Below are 25380 nucleotides of genomic sequence, written 5' to 3'. Positions count from 1 at the left end.
AGAAACTGAGGCAAAGCCACACCACCTGATCCCTGCTTTGGGCCTTTTGGAAAGTTCTGTGCTTTTCTTAGGATAGTAAGGACTGAAATAAGGCTCTTTCTGTATCAGCCTGAGTGCCATCCCCAGGATTCAGGTGTCACTTTCGGGAACACCGGGGTCCAGGTGACAGGCGGTAACTCTGTCCCTCGCTTGATGATCTGTCTCGAGGTCCTCGTGCTTTTTAAATGCACGATGTGCTTCTGCTGCCCAGACCCCCTGCACTCGGGAGGGAAGAGACCAGGGCTTGGTCTTTTTTCTGGGCTTGGTAGAGAAATCGTAGACCACACACAAGGAGGCGACACTCGGGGAGCTCTTGTGTGACCCTCAGAGCGCCCCTGTCATAGCTAATTCCTCCTGGAGGTATGTGAGTGGGGTAGGGCAGGGATGTTGATGGGGACAGTCTGGTACATGGGGGGCGCAAACCCCTTTAAGGTTCCTTTCAAACCCGGGACCTGTTTGGGGGACAGCACACCTCGGGCTTAGCATGCTTGAGCTGCTTATGGCCAACCTTTAGAAGAGAGAGTAAGTCCCATGTGTCGTTGCTGTGTGGGCGGTGTAGATACAGGATCAGAGAGGCTTGGGGGCGCCCCAGTGCTGGGTGGCTTCTCCACCCTGACTCTCCACTCCTGTTCACAGAGGTGCTGCCACTGCTGCCTGCTGGGGAGGGCGGCCCAGGCCGCGGGCCAGAGCTGTGAGTACACCCTCATGGTCGGCTACCAGTGTGGGCTGGTGTTCCGGGCATGCTGTGTCAAGGGCCAGGAGACGGCAGACTTTGCCCCCGGCGACATTGGGGACATCCAAGAAGCAGGTAATTCCCCCACCCCTTTTTTGCCTTCTGGCCAGGGCATTAGTCAGTGCTAGCCAAAGAAACCAAACCAATAGGATGCGGAGAAAAGAGATTTATTTTAAGGAATTGGCTCCCTCGATCGTGGGGGCTGGCAATTCTGTAGTCTGCAGGTTGAGCCAGCAGGCCAGAGAATGGAGGGAGAACTGATGTTGCAGTTTGAGTCCAAAGGCCATCTGCTCGCAGAATTCCTCCTCGCTGCGGGGCTGCGCTGATGATCTTCACCCGATTAGGCAAGGCCCACCCACATTTCAGAGGGCCATTGGTTTTACTCAAAGTCTGTTGATTCAAATGTTAATCTCATCTAAAATAAGGTCAGGAGTGCCTGGGTGGCTCAGCTGGTTGGGCCACTGCCTTCGGCACAGGTCATGATCCCGGAGTCCCAGGATCAAGTTCCTCATTAGGCTCTCTGATCAGCAGGGAGTCTGCTTCTTCGTCTGACCCTCCCCACTCTCATGCTCTCTCATTCTCTCTCTCAAATAAATAAATAAAATCTGTAAAAAAAAAATGTAATATATGGTCACAGCAAATACAGACTGATGTTTGATCCTATCTCTGGGTACTGTGACCCCAGCAAGTGGACACATGAAATTACAGGGAGTGGGGCACACGCGTGTGCCTTAACTCAGCACAGACTGATTCTAGGGGTCAGATCAGTTTCGAGTTCGTTACTGCTCTAAGAGAGCCCTGCCCTGGAGGGGGACTGAAGGCTTGGGAGCTGGAACCTGAGAAATCTGGGTTCATGTCTCTGTCCTAACATGTATTTTAAATAATCAGATGTACCAGACCTCTGTTCCCTCATCTGTGAAATGGGTATAATCATAGTCCTGCTCTGTAAGGTTTCTGGAGGATTGTATGGGAGAACGAGTATGGAGTGTTTGGGCAACTCCATGAATGCTGGCCATCGCCATTCTTCCTCGTCCCTCCAACAGCCCTGGGCAGCATGGTGGCCCTGACCTTCCTCAAGGTCACGTGGCCCACACACAGGGGAGGGAGAACGCTGGCCTTCTACCCTTCAGCCCCTTTTTCTCTCCATCTGGCGCCAATGATGTGGTGACAAGAGGCAGGGAGGGGTACCTTATTAATAAGTGGTTGTATTCTTTCAACTAATAGATACGTATTCAGCAAACAGGCGAGTGACCCCAAGGACAGCTTCAAGGGAGCTTGAGTGGGTCAAGGGCAGAAAGGCCCTAGGAAGGAGGAGTTCACAGAACCGTGCTCCCTAAGTCACGCTGCCCATCACCCTGGCTTCATGACCCCGGTGGCTTCATGGTCCTGGGGCAAGCAGACCTGCCTCCCTCTGGTTTTGATTTCTCATGGATGCCGTGGGGGCTGATTTCAGATATCTCAGGCATAAAGAAGGTCGGGAACCGCATTCTGGCTCCCTCCTTGACTTTTGAAACCAGAGATGATATTTTCACTTTAAACAAACCCAAACTATTCGTCCTGGTGGAGATATTCTCCTGTGTCTCTGGGGAGGATTTTTGTTGATTTATGTCCTGTTTCCATAACCGTCTCTGAGCTTTGCTGCTGCTCCAGATGTCTTATTTCTCTTCTGTCTTTTATCTGCTTCAATTCTTGCCCCAGGCTTTCCCCAAAGTCTCTGTGAGGACTCCCTGCCCTTCCTCCTCCCAGACCCAGACCCTTATCGCGGGCCTACTGTGTGCTGCCACCGGCCCGCACCGAGGCTCCGCAGACCGCTGCTGGCCTCTAACAAAAGAAGTCTGGGAACCGAGAGGAAGCTTTTGGAAACTTTTATATGCATCTGAGAGTGTAGCTTAATACCAGTTTCATCTAAACAGGCTTGTATGTCTGTTCTCATAACTTAATTTTCCTGGTAATTCGTTCATATTACATGCTATCAAGGTATGGCCTGTGCTGGGGGAAAGCGCCCCGTCCCCTTACCGCAGAGAGTCTGGGAGGAACTGTGCTGGGATATATATCGGCTCCCCCCATTCTACAGATGGGAAGATGGAGGCTGGGGGAGCCCAGGTTTAGGATTCTCTTTCTGGCAGGATTGGCGGTGGCTCTGTGCCGGGCTCGCTGGCTTCCAAGGAGCGTCACGGAAGCCTTGATGGCTTCCTTACCCAGGCGAGAGCTCCTCACAGTCCTCCGGGCCGTCGCTCTGCCCTGTGCCTTGGCCTTGACTGAGTGCCCCAAGGGAGCCAAGAGTTCCCGAGTTGAATAACCGTAGCAAAGGTGCTCCCAGCCTCCGGACCTGGGGGAGACGATTCATACGCTAAAGGCCTTTTGCTTAGTTCCTGGCCAAGTGAAAGGTTTACTTGGGGACCCCGACCACATTTTAACAGCCTGAAAAGAGCCTGCCTTGTGCCTAGTGTGTGTACGTTACATTGTATTGAATTTTAAAGCGGAATTCCTAATAACGTTTCTTTTTGATGATGTTTCATTTTTCTGGTGTGAGGGTGCTACACACTCACCGTGGGTGTGTTAGCAGATATAGAAAGCAGAGGGAAGAGGAAATGGACACACAGAGAAATTGTGTTTCCATCAGGTCACTTTCCGGGTTTTCTCTGTGTCTCTTTTGCTTCTCGCACATGCAACGGACACATACGGGTTTACGCTTTCCCGCCCATCGCGGTCACGCCTGCTGCCGACTCGCGCCTGAGCTGTGATGGCTGCCATCCTCTCTCGTGGACGGGGCCGCGACTTCCCAGGGTGTGGCTTTGGGGTATTTTTAGGGATCCTTCCTGCCCCTGGCTGTCTTACACAAGCTAAAGGGACGAATCTGTTTCTTCTCTTACCCCAGAACGGCCAGTGGAAAACCACCCCATCTGACTACAGTAGGGGAATCCACTGGGTGACGTTCCTATTGTGAGTAGGGCCCTGTCTCTGCCGAGGGCTCAGCCCGCAGAGCAGATCTACTCAGACGCTTTGTCTGAATGCGCCCAGCGAGTGCCTGCTGATGGCTGGCGCTACACGGGGCTTTGCGGGTGGGCTGTATACATGCATTTATTTCCTGGGGCTGCCCTCGCAAAGCTCCGTGGACTGGAGCTGGGCGGGGGGTGGGGGGGGTGGGCTCAAACAACAGGAATGTTCTATCTCCCAATCTGGAGGCCAGACCAGTCAAGGTATTGGCAGGGCTACATCGCCCCGAGGCTCCAGGGGAGAATCTGCTCCAAGCAGCTCTCCTGGTTTTTGTCGGCCTCGGGGCATGGGTGGCCCGTCTCCTCCCTCTGTCTTCCCTCATTTTGCCTCTGTGCACGCCTGTCTCTGTGTCCGCTTTCCTCTTTCTAGAAGGACACATGTACTGGCCGGGAGCCCACCTTCACCCACCTTAACTCTATCATCTTTGCTAAAACTCTTCTTGAAAGGAAGGTCATGTGCGTGGGTACTGGGGGGTTAGGGCTCAACATCTTCTGGGGGGCACCATTTACCTCATCACCGCAGGTTTTTACTGGGCACGTTGATTCAGGGTTGGGGGCCGTGGTCCGGTGTAGAGCAGGGCCGCAGCTGCCTTTGCTGAAATAGGCAGGTAACCTGAGTGCCTAACGTCCCTCGGCAACCCCTGAGCTCCCCAAATGGGCATGACTGCCTGATATTTATAAGGAGATAAAGCGGGGCGCCTGGGGGGCTCAGTCGGCGAAGCCGAAGGCATAACCTGCCTTCGGCTCAGGTTATGATCCTGGGGTCCTGGGGTCGAGTCCCTGCTCAGCAGGAAGCCTGCTTCTCCCTCTGCCTCTGCCTGCCACTCCCCTGCTTGTGTTTTCTCTCTCCCTAGGTCAAATACATAAAATCTTTTTTTTAAAAAAAAGAGTATGTTAAAAATTAAAAAAAGAGAGAGAGAGAGAGAGAGATAACGTATTCAGGGTTTCTTTCTGTTGAGACATGCCGGACACTGCGTTTGCCTCTCTTTCCCCTCAGCCAAGATTTCGGAGATGGAGGGGGAGCAGGAGGACCCGTACCTGAACGACCGCTGCAGAGGTGAGGCCGCCCCCCGGAGGAGAGTCAGGGCTGATCCCATCGGGAGTTGGATCTTGGGTTTTGCTGGGGTTCACGCGGGATGGGCCCTCAGTCTGTGACTTGACTCAGGTCCCTCTGCCCGCCCTGCACGCCTGGGCTCCCCCTTCTCCTTCCCCTCGAGCTGGGGCCTGGAGGCTCAGAGGGAGGGCCCATGCAGGAGGCGGGCGTCAGAAGCCCCCCACCCCCCCGCCCCGCAGCACCCGCCTAAGCACAGGCTCTGTGAAGGGAGAACACCTGGGGCGGGGGGGTGTTCCTTGACTTGGGTCCTGGAGCCCCAGCGGGTGCCGTGGACAGTATCCATGTGTCTCAAACGGAGACGTTTGCAAATTTAAAGAGGGTGGGGCCTGGCAGGTTTGTTTTTCATGTGATAAAAGGTCATTTCTCTTTCATGGAACATTCCCACATGTCTAGACTGGCGAGTCTGCTCCCCAGCTCCATTCGGACGCCTGCCCTGCGGTGGGCGCCTTGACCGGGAGCAAACACAATCACAAAACGATGGGGTCCGCGCTCGGTGACACGCCAGCACAGGAGTGGGGGTCGGGGGGGGACGATGGGGTGCTGGAGGAGGGCAGAGAGCCCAGAAAACTCCCTGGGGGGTGTGGGAGGCCTTCCTGGGGGAGGACGTAGCTGGTCTGCGATGGATGAGGGTGGCTTAGCCAGGAAGGTGCCCCGGGACAGAGATTTGGGCAGTAGGAGACAGGCGGACCCAGACTCGGGCTGGCGGGCCATGGCGTGGGGGAGGGCTGTGGCGGGGGACAGAGGAAGAGGCTGGGGAGGCGGGCAGAGGCCCCCGGGCCCAGGGCAGCGGTCAGAACTCTGGCCGCATCTTTAGCTGGTAGAGTTTTGTCCCAGGGAGATTTGCTCTTTGAGCATCACTCAGCTGCCTGCGGGTTTGTGGTTGGTGGGGGAGGGGAGGTACCAGGGACACTGAGGGACCCTCACGGGATGGCCCCCTCCATGTCTGTGCTGGACGGCAGCTTCTGGCTTCTCTGCCTGGCCCCTCCCAGCCCCACTCCAGCCTGCAGGGCTGGCCCGACCTGCTGCCTTTTTGTCAGACCAGGGCTGGGACCTGAAGCAGCAGCCCGCAAGGTTGTCCCGGGCCAGATCCTGGGGGGTCTCCCAAGGAAAGGGAGGGGTGCTAGGCTGGAGAGGGTGGCCTCCAAAATGGGGAGCCCACCTTTGTGTGTCGTCCACCCCGAGGGCATTTGCTCTGGCCCGGGCCAAACAGAACTGGAAACCCAGGGGTTCTCTGGTGTGTGTTGGGCTCGTGGCTCACATCTGCTCTGATCTGCTCTGATTCCAGGCGGTGGGCCCTGCAAGCAACAGTGCCGAGACACGGGGGAGGAGGTGGTCTGCTCCTGCTTTGTGGGCTACCAGCTGCTGCCCGACAGCGTGTCCTGTGAAGGTAACCGTCGCCATGCTCCCGCGGCAGGGCTCGCAGCCGCGCTGGGAGCCTCTGCCTGGACTTGGCATCTGGGCAGGGCCCACCCTGCACACCTCAGGCCCCCACCCACCCCGCAGGTGAAAACCAGCGAACCCTGGAGTCCACGGTGCATGGTGCCAAGCACCGTGTTGGGGAAGAGGGCTGGCTTTGGGGGTCTGAGCAGGCTCTGAATCCAGAATCTGCCAAGTGGCCCTGGACACGTCCCTCGGCCTCTCTTGGCCCCTCCTGTCTGAGGCAAGGCAGATGGAGGAAGGGGATCGCCTCTCATAGGGGCCTTAAGGATCACGTGCCTCGGGTTCAGAGCCTGGCACTTGCTTCGTGGGTGCTCAGAGAGAGCAGCAGATCTGAAATGGAGCAGGGGAAAGAAGCCACTGCTTTTGATTTGGTGGTGGGTGCCCGGGACCCAAATAGGCATGTGCGTGGGGGACTGCACAGAGGCTGGGAACCAATTGCACCACGCCTTCCGGAACATTCTTTTCGACAAAGCATGCGGGGACCCGTGGTTCTGGCTGGTTACTCCTGCTTTGCCTCCATTTCTCCTAGACATCAACGAATGTGTCATGGGCGAGCACAACTGCCGGCTCGGAGAGTCCTGTGTGAATACAGTGGGCTCTTTCCGCTGCCAGAGAGACAGTAGCTGTGGGACTGGCTATGAGCTCACGGAGGACAATGACTGCAAAGGTATGACATGCTCTGGGTCTGCACACCTCAGCTCCCCACGACTACATAGGATGTGCTGGTAAAGGCAGCACCGAGCTCCGGGGGGCTCTGGGTTCCCTGGTGCCATGTGTTGCACCCCGTGAACTGCCCGGGGACGCTGACCAGTTAAGCTGTTGGTAAAGATTTACCTTCTTTACTGTAGCATTGAGTTAATGACAGGGGTGATTTGCATTTCTGGAAGGGCTCAGAGCAGAATCAATTCAAAACGAGTCCCGAGGTGAATTTCAGGTGCTTCCATGTGCTTTCTTCCCGCGTCCACCCCACAAATTATTTTTGAAAACAGCTGCCTTCCATCCGACTCCAGGCTGCCTCGGAGTTCAAAGCATAATCTCTTCCACTGCATGAAAACATGACATTTCTGGCTGCCGGCCTCTCCCTGCCAGGCCGTAGATGTTATTTGGCAGATAAGGCTTTGCTGAGGATCTCTGAGGACATAGTTTTCTTCTGAGGCTTTCCAACCCTCCATAATGACAAAACCACTTGTGTGAAAATGTTGGTCGAGTTACAAGGGTAACTCAAAAGCCAGGCACACCCTCCTGACGTCGGAGGGTCTTTGGGCAAGCTCACTCCTCTCCACCCTCGCTGGGCGGCTTGGGCCCTGAGAACCCAGGGACCCAGCCCGCTGAGTATATGCTTTGGAACACTTGACGGCCATGAACTTCGGGGGAAGGGCAGCCAACGTGTCCAGTCATGACAATCACCATTGCTCCTATTTGGCATCTCGTGACGATTTCAGGAAGAATAACTTTAGAGGGACAGTGTTTATTGCCACGAGGATCATTGCTTATTATCTAAACTAAACATGCACTTAGCCTCAAGTGAAGGGAAAAAAAAAAATCCCACATGCTGCCAGGAAAATGCCTGGGTTATTTATTATATAACAGAAAGTTTGCCTCATAAGAGCCTTGGGGAAAAGAGAGAGAGAGAGAGAGAGTTTTCAGTCTTAAGCGATGCGAGCACTATTTGGCCAACCAAGGCTCTTTTTTAATGTGATTTCTCCATTGGAATGTTTTGGGTTGTAGTCTGAGTAAGGAGCATATGAAAAAAAAAAAAAGCATTCTTGTGATGTTTAAATGTTGTGAGATGTTTCTGACAGGACTCTTGCTAACAATTTCCTTTTTTCATGACGTACCAGATATTGACGAGTGTGGGACTGGTATTCATAACTGTCCCCCCGGTTTTATCTGTCAGAACACTCTGGGATCCTTCCGCTGCAGACCCCAGCTACAGTGCAAGAACGGTTTTATACAGGATGCTCTAGGCAACTGTATTGGTAAGACGCTGTCACCAGGGCTGAGAGGGTCCCCCAGGCGGGGCGAACGCCCCGGAGCTGGGCCATGTCTCTGGATCGGGGGAGGGTGGGGGGCCTCCGAGCAGAGGTCAGCAGGCGTATCTTATGGAGGCCTGGGGGGGCAGACATTGAGGCCTTGTGGGCCTTCTGGGCTCAGCTCTGCAGAAAGCAGCCGTGGATACGTGACCGAGTGGGCAGTGTTGTGTCCCCATAAAACTTGACTTACCAAAATAGGTACAGGCTGGGGTTGGCCCCGGGGCTAGAGTTTAGCAACCCTGGGTTTAGACAAAAGCCCTGGTTTGGCTTCAATTTTGGAGTCTACACCTGGTTTAGAACCTAAGGTGATCGACGCCCTTCCTCTGACCCTTAATCTCTTCCTCTGTAAAGTGGGAACAGTCATGCCGTCCGCCTTAGAGGCTTGAGGCAAGGATCGAACAAGAGGATGGTGAAGTGCCTGGGGTCTTAAAAACGTGTTTTGAAAGATACTCCGCGTTAGTAGTCAGTTTCACAGAGGTGGAGAGGAGCACAGGAGGTGCCAAGGGCCTGGGGCAGGGGAGTGGGGAGCTGGTGTTGACTGGGCAGGGAGTTTCAGTCGGGGAAAATTAAAAAGTTGTGTGGTTGGACGGCGGTGATGGTTGCATGGCAGAGCGAACGTAGTTGACGCCTCCTGTCTGGAGACTTAAGATTAGGGCAAGAGGCAGATTTTCTGTCACATGTATCCCAGCCCCAAAACAGCGCACCGCTGTGGGAGGAAGGAAATCCCATGGGAATAGTGAACTGGCAAACGCAGGAGGCCTGGCCAGAAGCTCAGGCAGGGAAGTAGCGTGTGCGAGGGGCAGGAAGCAGAGCACCGTCACCGGCTTTACACACGGGAGGGACCTGCCCCTCCTCCTGGGCTCAGCCTGGCTAACCCCCTGGCTCAGGCACCGTGTGCTGTTGGCATTGGCGTCTAGATCCGCAGACCTGGCCTTAGCCTCTGCTCGGCGGAAGCTTTCTAGATCCTGCCCTTAAGGACAGGAAGACATCTCTCCAGATGAGAGCTGCAGACGCCACCTGTTAGAACCCATACCCCGTGGGGCTGTCCCCCTACCCTCCTTGAAGGGTCTGTGAACGAGGGGTGGCCGGGTTTTGTCCTAGGTCTGGCTCAGCCTCTCTCAGAGAACTCTGTATTGTTCTTTGATGTGGAATGGTAGTTTGGACTGAAAGCTCTCCTCGCCCTCCCCCCTTTTTAACCACCCCGGGATATTTAAAGACAAATACAACAGTGACCCCCACTTTGGACAGGGGCCTCCTTGGAGCCCTGCCCCAGCCTTCTTCTTTAAAGCAGTGCCCCCCATGACAGGCGGGGAGTGTGGGGAAGTGTCGGAGCAGGGATGAGGTGGGGGGGGGGCTCAACTCCGCCAGGCTCGGCCCCTCGCCAGCTCCCACCCAGCGCAGGCCTGGCCCCTCGCCAGCTCCCACCCAGCGCAGGGGACCAGGAGCCCGGGGCTGACGGCCCTCCCAGGGCCAGCGGGGAGGAGGGGCCTGCCCAGACTGGCCATGCGCTGGGTAGGGGCTCTGCGAGGAGGCTGGCATCTGTTCAGGATGGAAACCCTGGCTCACAGCCGGCGCAGCCCCGGTGGGAGAGCCGCGGAGGGAGGGGGCGGCCCCAGACCCGGGGAGAGCCTGGCGGAGTGCAGGAAAGCCCCAAGGGAGCCCCGCCGGCCAGCACCTGGTGATTGAGAATGTTTGCCAACCAACCAGGAGGCGCCCCCCCCCCCCGCCCCCGTCTCCCCCTGGGGCAGCCCCCTTTTCTTGTGCCCACGATCCTTGCAACCAGACTCCGGATTCTTTCTTTAAAAAATGTTTTTGATTTCAAAAGTTCTATAGACATGTAAAATATGTATATATGTATAATCTTTCTTTACAAAAATGCAAGCAAATCCCAAAGTGCGGAAAGGAAACGTTTCTGTTTCGCTCAGCAGAGTCTGTGCCTCTCGGAGCTCCCGCTCTCTGGAGACTCTTTTTCTGATGGAAATGGGGCCAGAGTCCGCCGGCCGCCTGCTCCCCGCCCCCACCCAGTCCTTAACAATCGTATTTCAACATCATTTTTCATCAGTACCTTTATGTCATTTTAAAAAAAAATGACCAAGTCGTCCCAAATACTTCTGTACAAGGAGGAAGTGTGTCGGGATCCAATGCTAGTTTCAAGGCTGTCTGGGAGAGGCCGCTTCCTCTCCCCGGGTCTTCGACTTGCACACCTCTGCCCATGGCACCCTCGCTCCCTCCTGAGGTGGTGGGAAGCTCTGACCTCATGGGCAGCCACATTCATCTTCCCGGGGATCCTGGAACCATCTGGTACCCCACAAGCCTGCCTGTTCCCCTCAGGCCACCGGCAGACAGCCCTGCAGCTGCATAGTACCAGCTTCATGAGCTATGGGGTCTCTGTTGTAGCTTGTGGAAACCGCTGGGGACAGTATGTAAGACAATGGGCATGGCTGTGTTCCAATAAAGCTTTATTGACAAAACCAGGCAGTGGGCTGGATTGGGCTGGCAGGCTGCAGTTCGCCCACCCCTGATTTAAGGGCTGGCTGGGAGGCAAGGCTCCCTGATTCTAGAGCTGAGTGGTCCCTGGGCCCAGTCTCGTGCTGGGGGGGTTTCCTTGTTTATAAAACACAGAGAATAATCCTGGCCCTGCCTAAGCCCCAGGCCAGCTGCCACGGGCGAGGGCTGCAGGGACCTACTGCCTGAGGAGGAAGGGGTGAGGCCAGGAGGGGAGAAGTACAGCAGGTCCCTCTTTCTGACGTCAGCTCCGCAGTCTTCTGCCATCACTCCCTTCTCTTTGTCCCCTGGATGCTTCGTAAGTGTCTGAGAAGGGGATGCCTTTTTTTTTTTTTAAAGATTTTATTTGTTATTTGACAGACAGAGATCACAAGTAGGCAGAGAGGCAGGCAGAGAGAGGGGGGCAGCAGGTGCCCTGCTGAGCAGAGAGCCCAATGCGGGGCTTGATCCCAGGACGCTGAGATCATGACCTGAGCCAAAGGCAGAAGCTTAATCCACTGAGCCACCCAGATGCCCCTGAGAAGGCAATTCTTAAAAAACTTAGAATTCTCCCTCAGTAAGAAGTTCAGCCTGCATGGCTTGTTGTTGTTGTTTGAGAGAGAGAACGCGAGTGGGGGGAAGGGCAGCGGGAGAGGGAGAGCGAGAATCTTAAGCCGACTCCACACTCGGCATGGAGGCTGAGGGGGGCGCGATCCCACGACCCTGAGATGGTGACCTGAGCCGAAATCACGCATTGAACACTTAAGCGGCTGAGCCACCCAGATGCCCCTGCCTCTGTGATTTTGCACCAAAGCGGAGCTAGAGAACCAAGCGTTTCTCCTTGTGCGTTTACTGGTTTGCACTCTCTGGGCGTATGGGATTCAGAAGGGACATGGCCACTTGACCGTGGGTAGCCCCGAGAGCCAGGCAGGCAGCCTCAGATGCCGTGCAGGGAAAGATGGATGGGCTGCAGGTTCAGGCCAGGGAGATGGCCTAGGCACATTGTCTTTGAGGTGGCATGTGCTGGCGAGATCTGGGAGCCAGCTGGGGGGCTGGTGTGTGGTTCGGGGTGAGCGGGCTTCATAGTACCTCTGGGTGAGGCTTTGCAGTGAGGAGGGGATGTGGCGGTGTTTTGGAGATCGGGTCGTTGGGTTTTTGGAGGCCCCCCGTGTTTAACCACCTTGGCTCTATCTTCCCTGCTGTAGATATCAATGAGTGTTTAAGTATCAGTGCCCCGTGCCCCGTTGGGCAGACATGCATCAACACAGAGGGCTCCTACACATGCCAGAAGAATGTGCCCAACTGTGGCCGTGGTTACCATCTCAACGAGGAGGGAACCCGCTGTGTTGGTTGGTATTTAAAAAGAGAACCAGTCTGCTATGAACTTTCCTGTCTGCTCCCAGCATATCCCTTCCTTCCCTGGAAGGGGAGAAGAAATCCCCAAAGTGAAGTTGTTTCTATCTCTCTATCCATCCCACTGCTCAACTCCAAGCATAGACCTTTATCATCGATTGCTGGGACTGTTGCAGTAGGATGCCAGCCTCCCACTGTGCCCAGCTTCGTCCCTTTCAGTCTGTCCAGGGTGTCCTGAGCTGAAAGCTCCCTTATTCCTCCCCACTCACAATCTCCAGTGGTGAGAGGGGATAGGCAGTGACCCCGCTTACAATTCAGTCCTCCTGAGGTGGCCCCAACTTCACAAACCTTATAATTCAGATGAAATAGGTCTTGCTGCTCCCTAAGCCAGCTCTGCTCTTTCCTCTCTGTGTGGTTTTCTGCTTTTACACCTTTTCCTCTGCCCACCTGCTGCTACATTCCTTTGGACCCAGATCCCTGCTAATTGGAAGGAGTCCTTCTCCCTCTGACTCCTAGAGCACTTCCCTGGTGGCTCCCCCGGGTCACTAGGTACTTCCTGCCTTTCCCAGGGCCATCACTGGCCAGCCAGAGTAGATGGCCCCCGAGTGTAGGGGCTGCGTCTGGGTCAGCTGCCTCCCCAGCACGGGGCTCAGCACCTGGCAGGTGTCCTGTGACATCGCCTTGAAGAATAAATAATGCTGCTTTGTTAAAGTACATTTTAGTTTGCTGCTTTCTTGTCTTCTTTCTGATCATCTTAGGGAGAAAAGAAAAACCCACACTAAACATTTTTCAATGCGTCATTCTCTTTTACAAGATGTGGACGAGTGTGCGGCACCCGCTGAGCCCTGTGGGCCGGGGCACCTGTGTATGAACTCCCCTGGAAGCTTCCGTTGCGAGTGCAAGGCTGGATACTATTTCGACGGCATCAGCAGGACGTGTGTGGGTACGTGGGCATCCCTGCAGGCCCCGGGTGGCCCCCTGAGAAAGTCCTGGTGCAGCAGCCCCAGAGAGCAGACCCTGCGATAGGGGACCCCCATTCAGGTTCCAGCCCTGCTGCTGTGCTCCCAGGTGCGACCCAGGCCCCCACCCATACAGTAGGTGCTCTGCTCGACCCAAGGCGGGCAGGGGTGTAGGAGACTACAGCTGGCTCTCCAAATGTCCAGAAGCATGAGTGACTTCCCAGAGTCAGGGCTCACAATGGAAGAATGAATGGTGGTATGGCCGTCTCCCTGCTGGGAAAGGGACAGCCCCCTGTAGGCCGCCACCTGCCACCCCAAAACCAGGCTGCTCCGGGGGAGGGGAGGGCTGGCAACTGCCCCACCCACCCTCAGAGCCGCATGTCTGAGCCAGTGGACCATCCTTCAGGGCTCTGGGATGGAGAACTGGTGGGTGGGCACGTCCACAGGAGGGCCAGGAGTGGCCCCCGGCACGCCCACTGACTGTTGGGAGCTTTGGGACCAGTCACTCTGCCTCTCTCCTCCTAGAGATGTGGCTGTGGATGGTGGGGGACACTGGGAGTTCGTGGGCAGAGGTGGCATGGGTGGGGGACGCTGCCCTGAGTCGGCCGCGCCCGCTCTGTTGCAGACATCAACGAGTGTCGGCGCTACCCTGGGCGTCTATGCGGCCACAAGTGTGAGAACACGCCTGGCTCCTACTTCTGCAGCTGCACTGTGGGCTTCCGGCTCTCTGCCGACGGCCGGTCGTGTGAAGGTGAGGCCATGTGGCCAGGGCGGGGCGCTCCGGGACGCCCGCTCCCGGGGAGAGCCACCGCTCAACCTGCAGACCCGTGGGATGGCCTCGAGTTTGTTTCCCCAGCACGGATTACGGGACGCGCTGGTTGGGGAAGCACATGTCAAAGGTGGCTTGTCAGAGAGGACGGCTCACCCAGTCCCTCCTGGGCCCTGGAGCGCCTGGTGGCATCCGCCCAGGGCCAAGCACAGGGGTGGATAAGCCGAAGAAACCATGTGGGTTGGGGCCGAGAGTGTAGGATTTGGCGGCGTCTGACAGACCCTGTGTTCACCCGACTGGGGCCGTGGCTGACGTCCCCTGCCTCTTTGCCCTGACAGGAGAAACGGGGTTGGGAGGTCAGATTTTCAAGTAAATTGGAAGACAGGTTTTACTCAGACTGTGGCAGTAGCAGAGAGAGACATCAGTGCAGATCCGTCTCGGCTCTGCTGGAACAAAAGGCTACAGGCTTTTGAAATGCTGGGCCATGCCCAGGGGTAGTCCCCCACGATGTCGGGTGGGGGGTTAGCCTGCTTAGGCGGGCTGCACCTGCGAACCAGCTCCTCCCTCCCACAGAGACTGGGAGGCGGGGGCCTCCCCTTCCCGATGATCACATCTCGAAGGCATGATTCCTGCATCCTGGAGAAAGACTCTTGGGCTGCAGAGGCTATATCTTGAAGGGACAGAGAGAGGGTTTGCATCTGCAAGTTTTATCAAGTAAATACTTGTAAGAAAGAGGAGGCCAGGGCATGTTGTCAGGTGTTGGTCGGAATACGGAGTCTCTCCTTTGGGCAGCACTGAGCTTTATTTATTTATTTATTTTTTTAAGATTTTATTTATTTATTTGACAGAGATCACAAACAGGCAGAGAGGCAGGCAGAGAGAGTCGGGGGAAGCAGGCTCCCCGCTGAGCAGAGAGCCCGATGCGGGGCTCGATCCCAGGACCCTGAGACCATGACCTGAGCTGAAAGCAGAGGCTGAACCCAATCGAGCCACCCAGGTGCCCCAGCACTGAGCTTTTTAGGAGGCATTTTAAGGGTCCGAGCCCGTCACCCTAGGCTTTCTTGTCTTGGGCCCGTAGAAGCCAGGCTGAAGTCTGATTGGGTCTCTCCGTCCGCCTGGTGGGGGTTGGACGGAGCTGTTCATGCCGAGTGTTTTGGTTAGCACAGAACACCGGCCTCCTCGGGGCATGGACCGAGATGGTGGGTCATACATTCAGCACAGGGCCTGGTACACAGTAGGTGCTCAACAGCTATCACATCTTCTACGGGAATTAGGGTCTGGGGTCAGCAAAGGACAGAGCTTTGGCAGCCCTCAGCGGTCCTCTCCCACTGTCCTGCACAACTTTTGGACCGACCATGGAAGAATCATGAAAGTCCACTATGCCCAGAGGCACCCAGGACGCACAGTTCTCAAACTGGAGGCTGGACAGTGAGATGGGGTTCTGGGCCCTAGGGTCCCCACAAGAATTTCAGATCTGCCCCCAAGAACCAGACCCAATGCATGGGTATCGGCAAGGAAACTCTTCACACGTGGGCTGGGTTCCCTTGAGCTTGGGTTCTAATCCTAGCTCTGCCATTTTAGGGCCTTGAAGGAGTAACTCAGCATTTCTGGGCACCAGCGACCTCCTCCACAAGTGTGGGGGGTGGCGGGGCCCACCTTACCGGGAGTCGGGGTGAAACATGGGGCGAGCTCCTCCCAGGGCAGGATCCCGCACGAGACAGAGTGCCGTCTGTGCAGACCGCTGATGTCCCTGCCGCTGTCGTTCATGGTTTATGCCATTCCTTGTCACTCCGAAGTGGCCGGAGAGGAGATACTCACATCTACATCAGTGGCCACACTGGGGACAGAAAACCAGGGCCTGGCCAGCTTGGGTGCATCATTCCACTAAGCATCTATAAAGGCCCCCTGGCAAGGTGGAGAGCGAGAACATGGGCTCTGCCGTCAAGGAGTGTCTGTAGGATGTGACAAGAAACCCCAGGGGGCAGAGCTGAGCAGGCGACCTGGTGAGCAGGTGATAGCCAGGCTGGGCACGAGGTTGCTGTAGGACAAAACATGGGGTGAGAAGCTAATGGACACTCTCAGCTGCTCACCCCTCCTGCCCTGCTAGGAGTTAGCAGTAAATATGTGTGAGAAGGGACTTCTAGGCCAGGGGTTGGCAATTTTTTCCCCCTAAAAGCCACATAGTAAATATCTCAGGCTCAGCCAGCTACGCTCTGTGTTGTAGCTTATCGCCTCTGCCGCTGCGTTGCCAAAGCAGCCACAGACCGGGGTAAATGAGGGAGTGAGTGTAGCTATGTGCCAATAAAACTTTATTTACAAAACCAGGTGGTGGGCCAGGTGTGTGCTGATTCCTGCTCTAAGGGAAGGAGATTGAGGAGCAGGAGCCCAGCACTGCCCAGTGGGCTGGTGCGTGCCAAGCACTGGCATGTTGGGAATGTTGGCATCTCGGCTCTTCACCCAGGCCTCCCGCTCTGCAGAGGGCATTGTCTTGGGGCTGCATCAGGGAGGGCTGTGATCAGAGCTCCATTTGAGGACTAGAATGGATCTGGCGATGGGCTGGGGGGAACCCACTGGAAGGAGCCGAGACTGGAGGCTTCACTGTGGTCCCGATGAGAGGTTCCAGAGCTGTCTGGCATGGGGGATGGACTGGGGGCCGTGCTCCCTCGGGACAACCCCAGGCGGGTCCCCAGCCCCAAGTGCGAGTGCTGAGCACCACGGGACTTCTGGCCCTTCTTCTGGGGTGACTTGAGGGAGCTGCTGTGTCTCCAGCCCCGCCCGGGAGCAGGGGCGGGTGGCCGGCTCCGAGCGCTGACCTGCGGTGCCCCGTGTCTTTCAGACGTGAACGAGTGCAGCAGCAACCCTTGTAGCCAGGAGTGTGCCAACGTGTACGGCTCCTACCAGTGCTACTGCCGGCGAGGCTACCAGCTCAGCGATGTGGACGGCGTCACCTGCGAAGGTGGGGGCACCCCACTCAGCCGAGGCGAGGGGACTCCCAAACCCCTCCCGCTGAACGCTCTTTCGGGCTGGTGGGTGATAGGTCCTTTTCCCCTCCAGCTGAGATTTATTTGGATACAGAGAAGCCATAGCAAGTGAGGAATAGAAAGCTGCGAACACGTCATCAGCGACCATCCCGTGGGTCGGAACCTTGAACCAGCATGGCAGGAACCGCATGTGGCTGGGCTTGGTGGCGACCCTAGGACACAGCAGGGGCCCCGGGGGCCACTCGCAGGCCTGACCCGAAGCTCTGCCTCCCCTTGGCCGGGGCCGTGTGTCCTCTGCCCCCAAGGGCTGAGCCCAGACCTGCCAGGCTGTCAGAGGATTAAAGCGGAGGTCGGCCTGGAAGGTCTTTGCAGGGTGCCTGGTGCACCGCGGGCGCTTGAGGCAGCTGCTGTTAGGGCTCCCCCTGCCCCGGCCGGTGTCATTTTTATGAGCACATTTGTACTCAGCATCATCATTCAACCTGAGACCTGGAGATCACTTGTCCTGTGTGCTGTCTCCCTCCCCGAGTCCCCGGTCTGCCACGCTTTACACCAGCACCTCGCTGTGTGACCCTAGGCCAGCCCCTTCCCCTCTCTGGGCCTCAGTTTCCCTTTCTGGCATGATAGTTTCTGAGGCCGCCGCAGCATCCAGAGGCTTCCTGTGTCCAGATGCCCCATCACGGCCTGCTGTCGGGAACGTAGCCCGGCCGGGGCCCAGTGGGGATGCTGAGGGTGTTTTCCGTTGCAGACATCGACGAATGCGCCCTGCCCACTGGCGGCCACATCTGTTCCTATCGCTGCGTCAACATCGCTGGAAGCTTCCAGTGCAGCTGCCCGCCGTCTGGATACAGGCTGGCCCCCAACGGCCGCAACTGCCAAGGTGAGCATTGCAGAACCCGTAGGGTTGCCCAGGCCATGCACAGGGCTCTGCAGGGCAGGGGAGCTGAGTCCGGGCGGCCCCGGGCCCCGTTGTGGGGATGTGCTTCCCTGGCCCAGGGGCGACACCATAGATGGGGGCATCTGGGACAGGGACGGGAGGACTCTGCACACATACCCTGGTCTCCCGTACCTGGCACACTTGTCTTCAGGGGTTTCTGATCCTCCTGCTGGGCCCTCGACACCCCCAGGGGCCCAGAATGGGGGATGACAGCCTTTAGGAAGATGCTAGCCGAGGAGGACAGGGGAGCTCGGCGCCAGAAGACCCCATTCCACAGCACAGGGCCGCTCATTCCAAATGGCATTTGCCCACACGACGGACCCTTGATGGGAGCCTGCCACGAGTGAAGGACAGAACGGGCAGCAGGTGCTGGAGACTCCTGTCCCCAAGGGTTGATGGTGACTGCCTGGGCAAGAGGACGGGTGCATTCTGGCATGTGCCCACCTGTCTGTAGTTCTGAGCACAATGGCCATGAGGGTCCTCCTGGGGCCAGGGTCAGCTCCAGCGTGGGCTAAATGAGGGGACCAGTGACACGCATCTGTACTCGGCTCCTTGTCTAAGAGCACTCTAGGGGTCATCGTGAGCTCCGGAACTGAGCTTTTGGCAACTGAGAGGGGATGCCGGGTGGATATTTGTGTAAGAAGGACCCTAGGAATGGGTCCAGGGACAGCCCCAGAAGCTGAGTCACAGAGCTTGGGTCTGTGGGCCCCTTCCTCAAGAGCCCCCCCTCCACGGGACTCTCAACCCAGAGGCTCCAGAGGCCCCACTTTCTGCCCTGTCAGCTCTGGTCATGAAGAAGGTGACTTTGATCAAAGGCAGGCGGGAGCGGTGGCCTTTCCTGGGAGGGACCCACTCAGCTCGCCTGCAGCTCTGGGTGGAAGTCACTTTGTTTTCTCCTTTCTGGCGGAGGAGATGACTTTCTTGCTTCTGGCCAGGGTCCCTCACCGCAGCCCGGGTGTGCCGCCAGGACCAGCAGAAGCACATTCCTGAACCTCCGTCTTTGACATTAGGAGTTGTTTTTGCCACCAACATCAGGCGCCTGGCCCCTCTTCGCAGATGCCTCCCAGGCGTGGTGGTGTCCCCTGGGCCCCACCGTGGGGCTGCTCCAGAGAGCTGTGGGAAGGGGACAGCTCCCTGCGTCCAGGGTCTTCTCAGTCCAGTGCCCCTAGCATCACTGACCCCAGGCCCCAGGCGTAGCCTAGAATTCCCTTAAGCCCGGGTCTCCTCACCTGTGCTGTATGGGGCCCTTCCAGGCCTGCTCCTGTCCCCCAACCCCAGGAACTGTGCATAATAAGTAGAAACTATAAACACCGATATCCTGCGAGAGAAGGGGCCGTGGTGGGAGGCCTGGGCTCCCTGTCCGGGATGGCGAGGACACAGGCGGCCTCAGCCTTCACTGGGCTGCCCTGGGGTCTCCCACAGACATTGATGAGTGTGTGACCGGCATCCACAACTGCTCCATCAACGAGACCTGCTTCAACATCCAGGGGGGGTTCCGCTGCCTGGCCTTCGAATGCCCCAAGAACTACCGCCGCTCCGCAGACACGTAAGTCCCTCGGGGCCCTGGGGTGTTCCGCAGCAGCCTTCCTGTGGGCTGTGGCTCCTGGGCTGGGCAGGTGCTTCACTGACTGTGCCCACCCCCTCCCCCCCACGGGAGCCCTGGGAAACCAGGGGGCCCCTGAGGCTCCAGCCCCTACATGCCAGGAGAGTACAGAGAGCCTGGGTAATGACTTCAAGGCAGGTGGGCCTGCCCTGGGGGAGCCCAGGCCTGTGCTTTCCCCAGGCTGGACCAGGGCAGGGGCACAGCTCGCGGGGCCTCAGCTTTCTCACATGCACGTCCTCTGACCCAGATGAAGGTAGTGCTGGTTCTGGGTGAGCTGAGATTGCTGGGGCATCCTCCGTCGACGACCCCCCCCCCACTTCCTAAAAGCCAGATTCCATTCTGCCCAGTGACGGTGTGGGCCCAGCACGAAGGGTCTGTGTCCCAGACTTGAAGCTGTGTGTTCCCATGTCCCTGGAAGCTCCCTCCCTCCCAGGCGAGTGGGATGTGTGCTGGAATGTTCTAGAAATGCCCTTCCTCAGGGCAGAGTGAGGACCCTCTGGTCTCCTTACACACCACCCTGCCCTTGGTTCGTTGGGTGCCCCGTCCGTAGTCTCAGGAAGAGCTGTCCAGGGGGGCCAGATTTGGGAGCACAGATGCGTGACTCCTCCCTCCAACCCCTTGAAACACTCAAAGCCCTCACACAGCCAGGCTGACCATGACTCGGCCTTTCAACCTTAAGTCGGCGGCTCCCGCTGGAGGGTCAAGGCCTTCTTGGCTGGTGCACCCGGCCTCGGTGTCCACTTGCTCAGCCTCGAGGCGGCTGCCCTGGCTTGTGGTTCTGGCCCGGCCTCCAGCTTGCCGAGTGCCAGAACGGGAGATGCTCAGATAACCCATCTCCGCGGCAGCCCTCTGGGCTCCTCCTGGGGATCCGCGCTCACCCTCTGGCTGCCCAGCTCTGCAGGCCACTCTGTTCCCCCCACATGTGTATATCTGTCCTCCTGGAAACAGCTGCTCGCGGCCTCCCTGCACCCCCGTGAGCTCCCAGCCCCTCCAGAGCTGGGTCTGTGAGTGTGCAGCCTTCCAGAGACCTCGTGGGTTACCCGGAGCTCCAGAGGGCAGCGAGGCCATTCCTCTGACTGCTAAGAAGGTTCCGTGTCCTCACTTCGAGGCTGGGCTGCCATTGTGTGTTTTAAGTGCCTGCTCTCCGGGGCCTTTGTCTGTGTCTGGGTTTGAGGACTCTGGAAGACCGGCAGGCCCAGGGTGTGGACGACTTCCCCTTCACACCCAGCCATGAAACCCAGAGGAGGCGGCTGCCCTGTGGGGGTCTGCACGTCTCCCAAGCCGCTGGCTGCCAGGTGGGCGCTGTGTGTCAAGGTCGTGGTTGAAAGGGGCAGACCGGGCCCCTCTCCGCCGCATGTTGGCGCGTACTGGACAAAGTCATTTACTGGTTTGGGGACCGTGGGCAGACGGGGGCTGCAAGGCCTCCCACCCCTGAACTGTGCCTACTAGGGGCACAAGACGGAACAGCAACGGCCACAGGGTGTAGCAGGGTCCCCACAGGGCTGGAGGGGGGGGCGGGGCGTGCTGAGGTAGGCGAGGCTAGAGGGAAGGGGGAGGGAAGAGCTGAGTCAGACGGAGAGGGAAGGGGTTGGGGGCGGGATGGGCCGCGGACAGGGGAGCAAAGGGGTTCCGGCCGGGAGATGGGGCGCTCAGCAGGCAACCGGGACCCGCGTTCCACTCGCTGGGGGGTTGATGCTCCAGGGCTCAGTCTGTGCTGGTCTGTGGATTGATTCATCAGCCGGTACCAGGGACAGATAACGAGGGGGCTCATCATTTTCCCTGAGAACAGGAAGTGGGCCCCCACCCACAACACATGCGAGAAGGGAAGGATGGGTCTCCCGGCCACACCCCCAAAATGGCCAAGATTGACACACGTTCCTGTTCCCCAGCACCACCCGGCGGTGCAGCAGAGGGGAGGAGAAAGGAGCCGGGAGCCTGACTCCCGGACCGCCAGCCCCTCTGAGTGCTCTCAAGCTCCATGGGGACGCTGAGGCCTTCTGGAAAGATGCTGGCCTGGAGTCAGGTTCACACATGTCTGCCTCCCTGCTCAGCCCATTCCAGGTCTGTTGAGCTTCTCGGAGCCGCCATACTCGAGCCGTCAAGGGGACGGTGATGTCCCCCCTGCCCCGTTCACATGAGATGAGCAGTGATTGTGGGGCGGAGCCCCCTCATGAGGTTCACACGGGGTTCAGCCTGGTGGGGGGTGAGTAGGCATCCCAAAGGCGTATTTCCCTGCCAGTGTTCATGGAGAAGGGAGGGTGGGCGGGGCCCCTGGTGTCCAGGTCCGGGCTCGGCCTGAGGGGCTGCGTGGAAATGGGAAGAACCCAGGCTGGGATTTTAAGCTTCCAGACTTGTTCTGTTTGTCGGGGCTGTGGCCTCAGGTCAATGTCTTGGCCACCCAGGGGTCCTTTCTGCGTCTGCAACACCTGCTTGGCAAGACCTCGAGGATTAGCGAGGATTAGCAGTAACGAGCTCCAGGCATCCAGCCCAGTGCCACCCCAGTGCCCGTGGTTAGGAAAAGTCGTGGGGAGGAGAACGATCACCAGACATCCCCATTTCTCTTCCTCGGGGTGCAAGCCCGACGGGGAGGTTCTCTGCCGATTGCTCTGTGGCTGGCTGACCGTGTGACCAACGGAGTTGCCCCACCTCAGATGGGCGACCACGTGGGGGCTCTGAAGGACTGGGTGGCCGGGGCCGCCACCACTACACATGGGAGCCCATCTGGTTACACTTTTCTTCTTGGCTGATCCTGGTGGGGAATCACGGGCCAGCCAGGAGCCCAGCGTAGGAAGCGGGGGCTGGGACCGGAATCCCAGGTTGAGTGACCACAGGACGGGGCTTATGGTTGCCCCCTCCCAGGAAGGGGGGTTAACGGAAGCTCAGAGCTTAGTGTGAGCCTAGTGACAGCCTCCGACAAGTTGTGAAGCAACACGGGCAGGAGGCCGGCCCAGGCTCCAAGCAAGGAGGGGCCCATCTTCTCAGCCCCGCCAACGGCTCAGGCTGGAGTTTACCATTTTTACGGCTTCTTTTCCTCCGCATCAAAACTCCTCTTAGAGAAGTTATTATCTGACCTTCAGAAAGCAATTTGTAAAACTCGGAAGAGCTGTATTAGGAAAGACCCAGTAGCCAGCATTTCTGAGGTGAGCATTTCGGGGGCCTCGAGAGGGAGGATTGAAGGTGCTCATGTTCTCTCTCTTTCTCTTTCTGGGCCTCAGACTTCTTCTTTCTCTCCACACAGCCTCCTTCTGGGCAGTGTCCCTGGCAGCTGAGGGGTGGTAACTGGAGCATGACCCGGTAGGCTGAGCCACACAAGCCACAGGGCTGGGCCTCTAGGATCATGTCGTTCGTTAAGATCCTGAGCACACGATTCCCTCCGACCCACAGGAAGAATGTCCAAGTGTTCCAGAGCCTGGGATGGGGCTGAAAACATCCTCTTTATCCCCTCAGCAGGGCCGAGCCCTGACGCTCGTGGTCTTGGAAGCTAGAGCAAGGCCGGGCAGCCCTGGTTGGCGTGGCTCTGGGCCTGAGGGTATAATGCGGGTGGACACAGGGGCGAGTGTCCCACCGCAGCCTGTTCCTGGGGCTTCTCTCCAGAATGACAAGAGCATGGAAGTCAGGGAAGTGACAGCTGGGAAGGCTGTGAGCGTGAGACAGCCTAGGGGGTGGCCCCGGTGCCCATGCCTCCCAGGCGAAGGGGCTGGGCCTGGAGGACCTTCCTTCTCCGGTGTGTGCCAACTTTCAGTAATCGTACTTTCTAAGATAATAGGGTGTTCTGATCCAACTGGTTGAATGAAAAAGTGGGGCATGTTGTTCTCTCGTACACGATGAGATGGAAACCAAGGCGTGCGGTCCCAGGAGCTGGCCCTTCTCTGCGTGACAGTGGCCCCTTCTTGGTCCAGACATACCCGCTAACGAAGGCTTTTGTGTCAGGGCCAATCAGGCAGGCAGTTTCCCAGATGCAGTAGTTAAGGACTTCTGTGATGTGTCAGTAAGTGCAGGGTAGAGTGGTTAAGGACCGTTGAGGTTGAAACTGACGGGGAAATGGGGGCCGTAGTTACTTGTGTCTGTTTATTGAGCACATACTGGTGTCCTGTGCTGGGTGCTGGAGATGAAGCCATAGAGCCATGGCCTGGCCCTTGGGAAGGGAGAGCTCTAGAAAGGGCCGGTCTCAGATCCGCCTTGTTCAAGAAAGTGCTAGGGGCGCTCTGGCTTTGGGGTCAGGAGAGCCCCTGGAAGAGTGTCACATTCTCTGGTGTGCGAGGCCTGCGGGAGCTGTACCAGAGCGTCACGCTCACTGCACGATCTCCCCCCACACCACTCGCTGGGCTAACGCTTCCATCTGACCAATCAAAACCCTGTCCTTGGACAGGGTACCATACCAGCCACACAGACGTGGGCCAGCCTGAGTCCCATGAAGGAGACTCTAGTGCCACCTGCTGGCCAGACCCTTCCTGAAATAGCCAGTGAGTGTGTGTTTGCGCATGCACGCCCAAAGGCTTTCCAAGGGAGGGCAATTTTGTGTCCACCGCTTGGAGTCAAGGACGTGTCCTCGCTGAGCTTTGACCTTCCCATCAGTAGAACAGGATGACAAAGTGGGACAGTGACGTGAGTACACAAAGGAGAAACCCAGCCCGATGCCAGGTGCCATCCCTTAGGGTCTCCCAGGTCACCCGGAACACTCCCATGTGGCCTGGACTGGGTGTGCCTGGGGTTAGGCCGCCCCTCAAAGCACCCTCTTCTGCGTACCTTCTTTACTGTCTCTCCCCTCTGTCTCTGGGCCCCCCATGCCTGACTTGTCGCCTACCATGGGGGACCATCCCCCAGGGAGCCTCATGGAGCTCACTCCAGGGATGTCCTTCCTAAGTGCTCAGAATGGCAAGTGGCCGAGTAAGTGAAACGATTTCCCACCAGTCCTGATAAAGAGCTGGAGATAGGATGTAGAAGAAGACCACACTGGCCAAGTGTAAAGTAAGTCCAGGTGACCTGACACGAGGCCTGGAAATGTGAAGGGCTAAAAGGGAGACGTGACAGGGGACTAGAACAGTACCTGCTCCTGGGTGGAGCGTCCCAGCACCGTCAAGATGGCAGAACTCTCTGGGACAGGCTCTGCCATGCCCCATAGGGCTATGCACTTTGGCTCCACTTCCTGAGGTGGCTGCCATCAGAGTGTGGAGGCCAGCCTTCAGGAGGCAGAAGATAGTTCATGTCCCCATCCTGTCACAGGAAGTTAGAACCTGTCTCTGTCTCCATCACAGGAAGTTAGGAGCTATCACCATCTTGTCACAGGAAGTTAGAACCATAACAGAAAGTTAGAGCCTCTTCCCATCCTGTCACAGGAAGCTAGAAGCTCTTTCCATTCTGTCACAAGAAGTTAGAACCTGTGACAGAAAGTCAGAACCTCTCCCCATCCTGTCACAGGAAGTTAGAAGCTCTTTCCATCCTATCACAGGAAGTTAGAAGCCATCATCATTCTGTCACAGGAAATTAGAACCTATAACAGGAAATCAGAACCTCTTTCCATCCAGGAAGTTAGAGGCTGTCGTTGTTCTGTCACAGGAAATTAGAACCTGTGACAGGAAGTCAGAACCTCTCCCCATCCTGTCACAGGAAGGTAGAACCTGTCACAGGAATTTAGAAGCTCTTTCCATCCTATCACAGGAAGTTAGAAGCCATCATCATTCTGTCACAGGAAATTAGAACCTATAACAGGAAATCATAACCTCTTTCTATCCAGGAAGTTAGAGGCTGTCGTCATTCTGTCACAGGAAGTTAGAACCTATGACAGGAAGTCAGAACCTCTTCCCGTCCTGTCATGGGAAGTTAGAAGCTCTTTCCCTTCTGTCACAGGAAATTAGAACCTGTGACAGGAAGTCAGAACCTCTCCCCATCCTGTCACAGGAAGTTAGAAGCTCTTTCCATCCTGTCACAGGAAGTTAGAAGCT

General features: G+C 57.2%; 1 protein-coding gene across 2 annotated transcripts in view; it reads left to right on the top strand.

Annotated features, from left to right (window-relative positions):
• FBLN1 (fibulin 1) overlaps positions 1-25380 on the top strand; it is a 79403-nt gene that overhangs the window by 22513 nt on the left and 31510 nt on the right. For both annotated transcript variants that reach the window (XM_045083700.1, XM_045083701.1), the window contains exons 4-14: positions 676-847; positions 4766-4825; positions 6168-6269; positions 6852-6989; positions 8164-8301; positions 12045-12188; positions 13007-13135; positions 13777-13902; positions 16757-16876; positions 17647-17778; positions 19258-19381. In XM_045083700.1, the coding sequence (XP_044939635.1) occupies positions 676-847; positions 4766-4825; positions 6168-6269; positions 6852-6989; positions 8164-8301; positions 12045-12188; positions 13007-13135; positions 13777-13902; positions 16757-16876; positions 17647-17778; positions 19258-19381 (1385 nt within the window). The remainder of the gene's footprint in view (positions 1-675; positions 848-4765; positions 4826-6167; positions 6270-6851; positions 6990-8163; positions 8302-12044; positions 12189-13006; positions 13136-13776; positions 13903-16756; positions 16877-17646; positions 17779-19257; positions 19382-25380) is intronic.

This window comes from Mustela putorius, unplaced genomic scaffold (assembly GCF_011764305.1).
Source record: "Mustela putorius furo isolate JIRA1106 unplaced genomic scaffold, ASM1176430v1.1 tig00000738_pilon_pilon_pilon, whole genome shotgun sequence".
Lineage (NCBI taxonomy): Eukaryota > Metazoa > Chordata > Mammalia > Carnivora > Mustelidae > Mustela > Mustela putorius.
The sequence above is the reverse complement of the archived record's forward strand: the minus strand, read 5'-3'. Positions and strand labels throughout refer to the sequence as shown.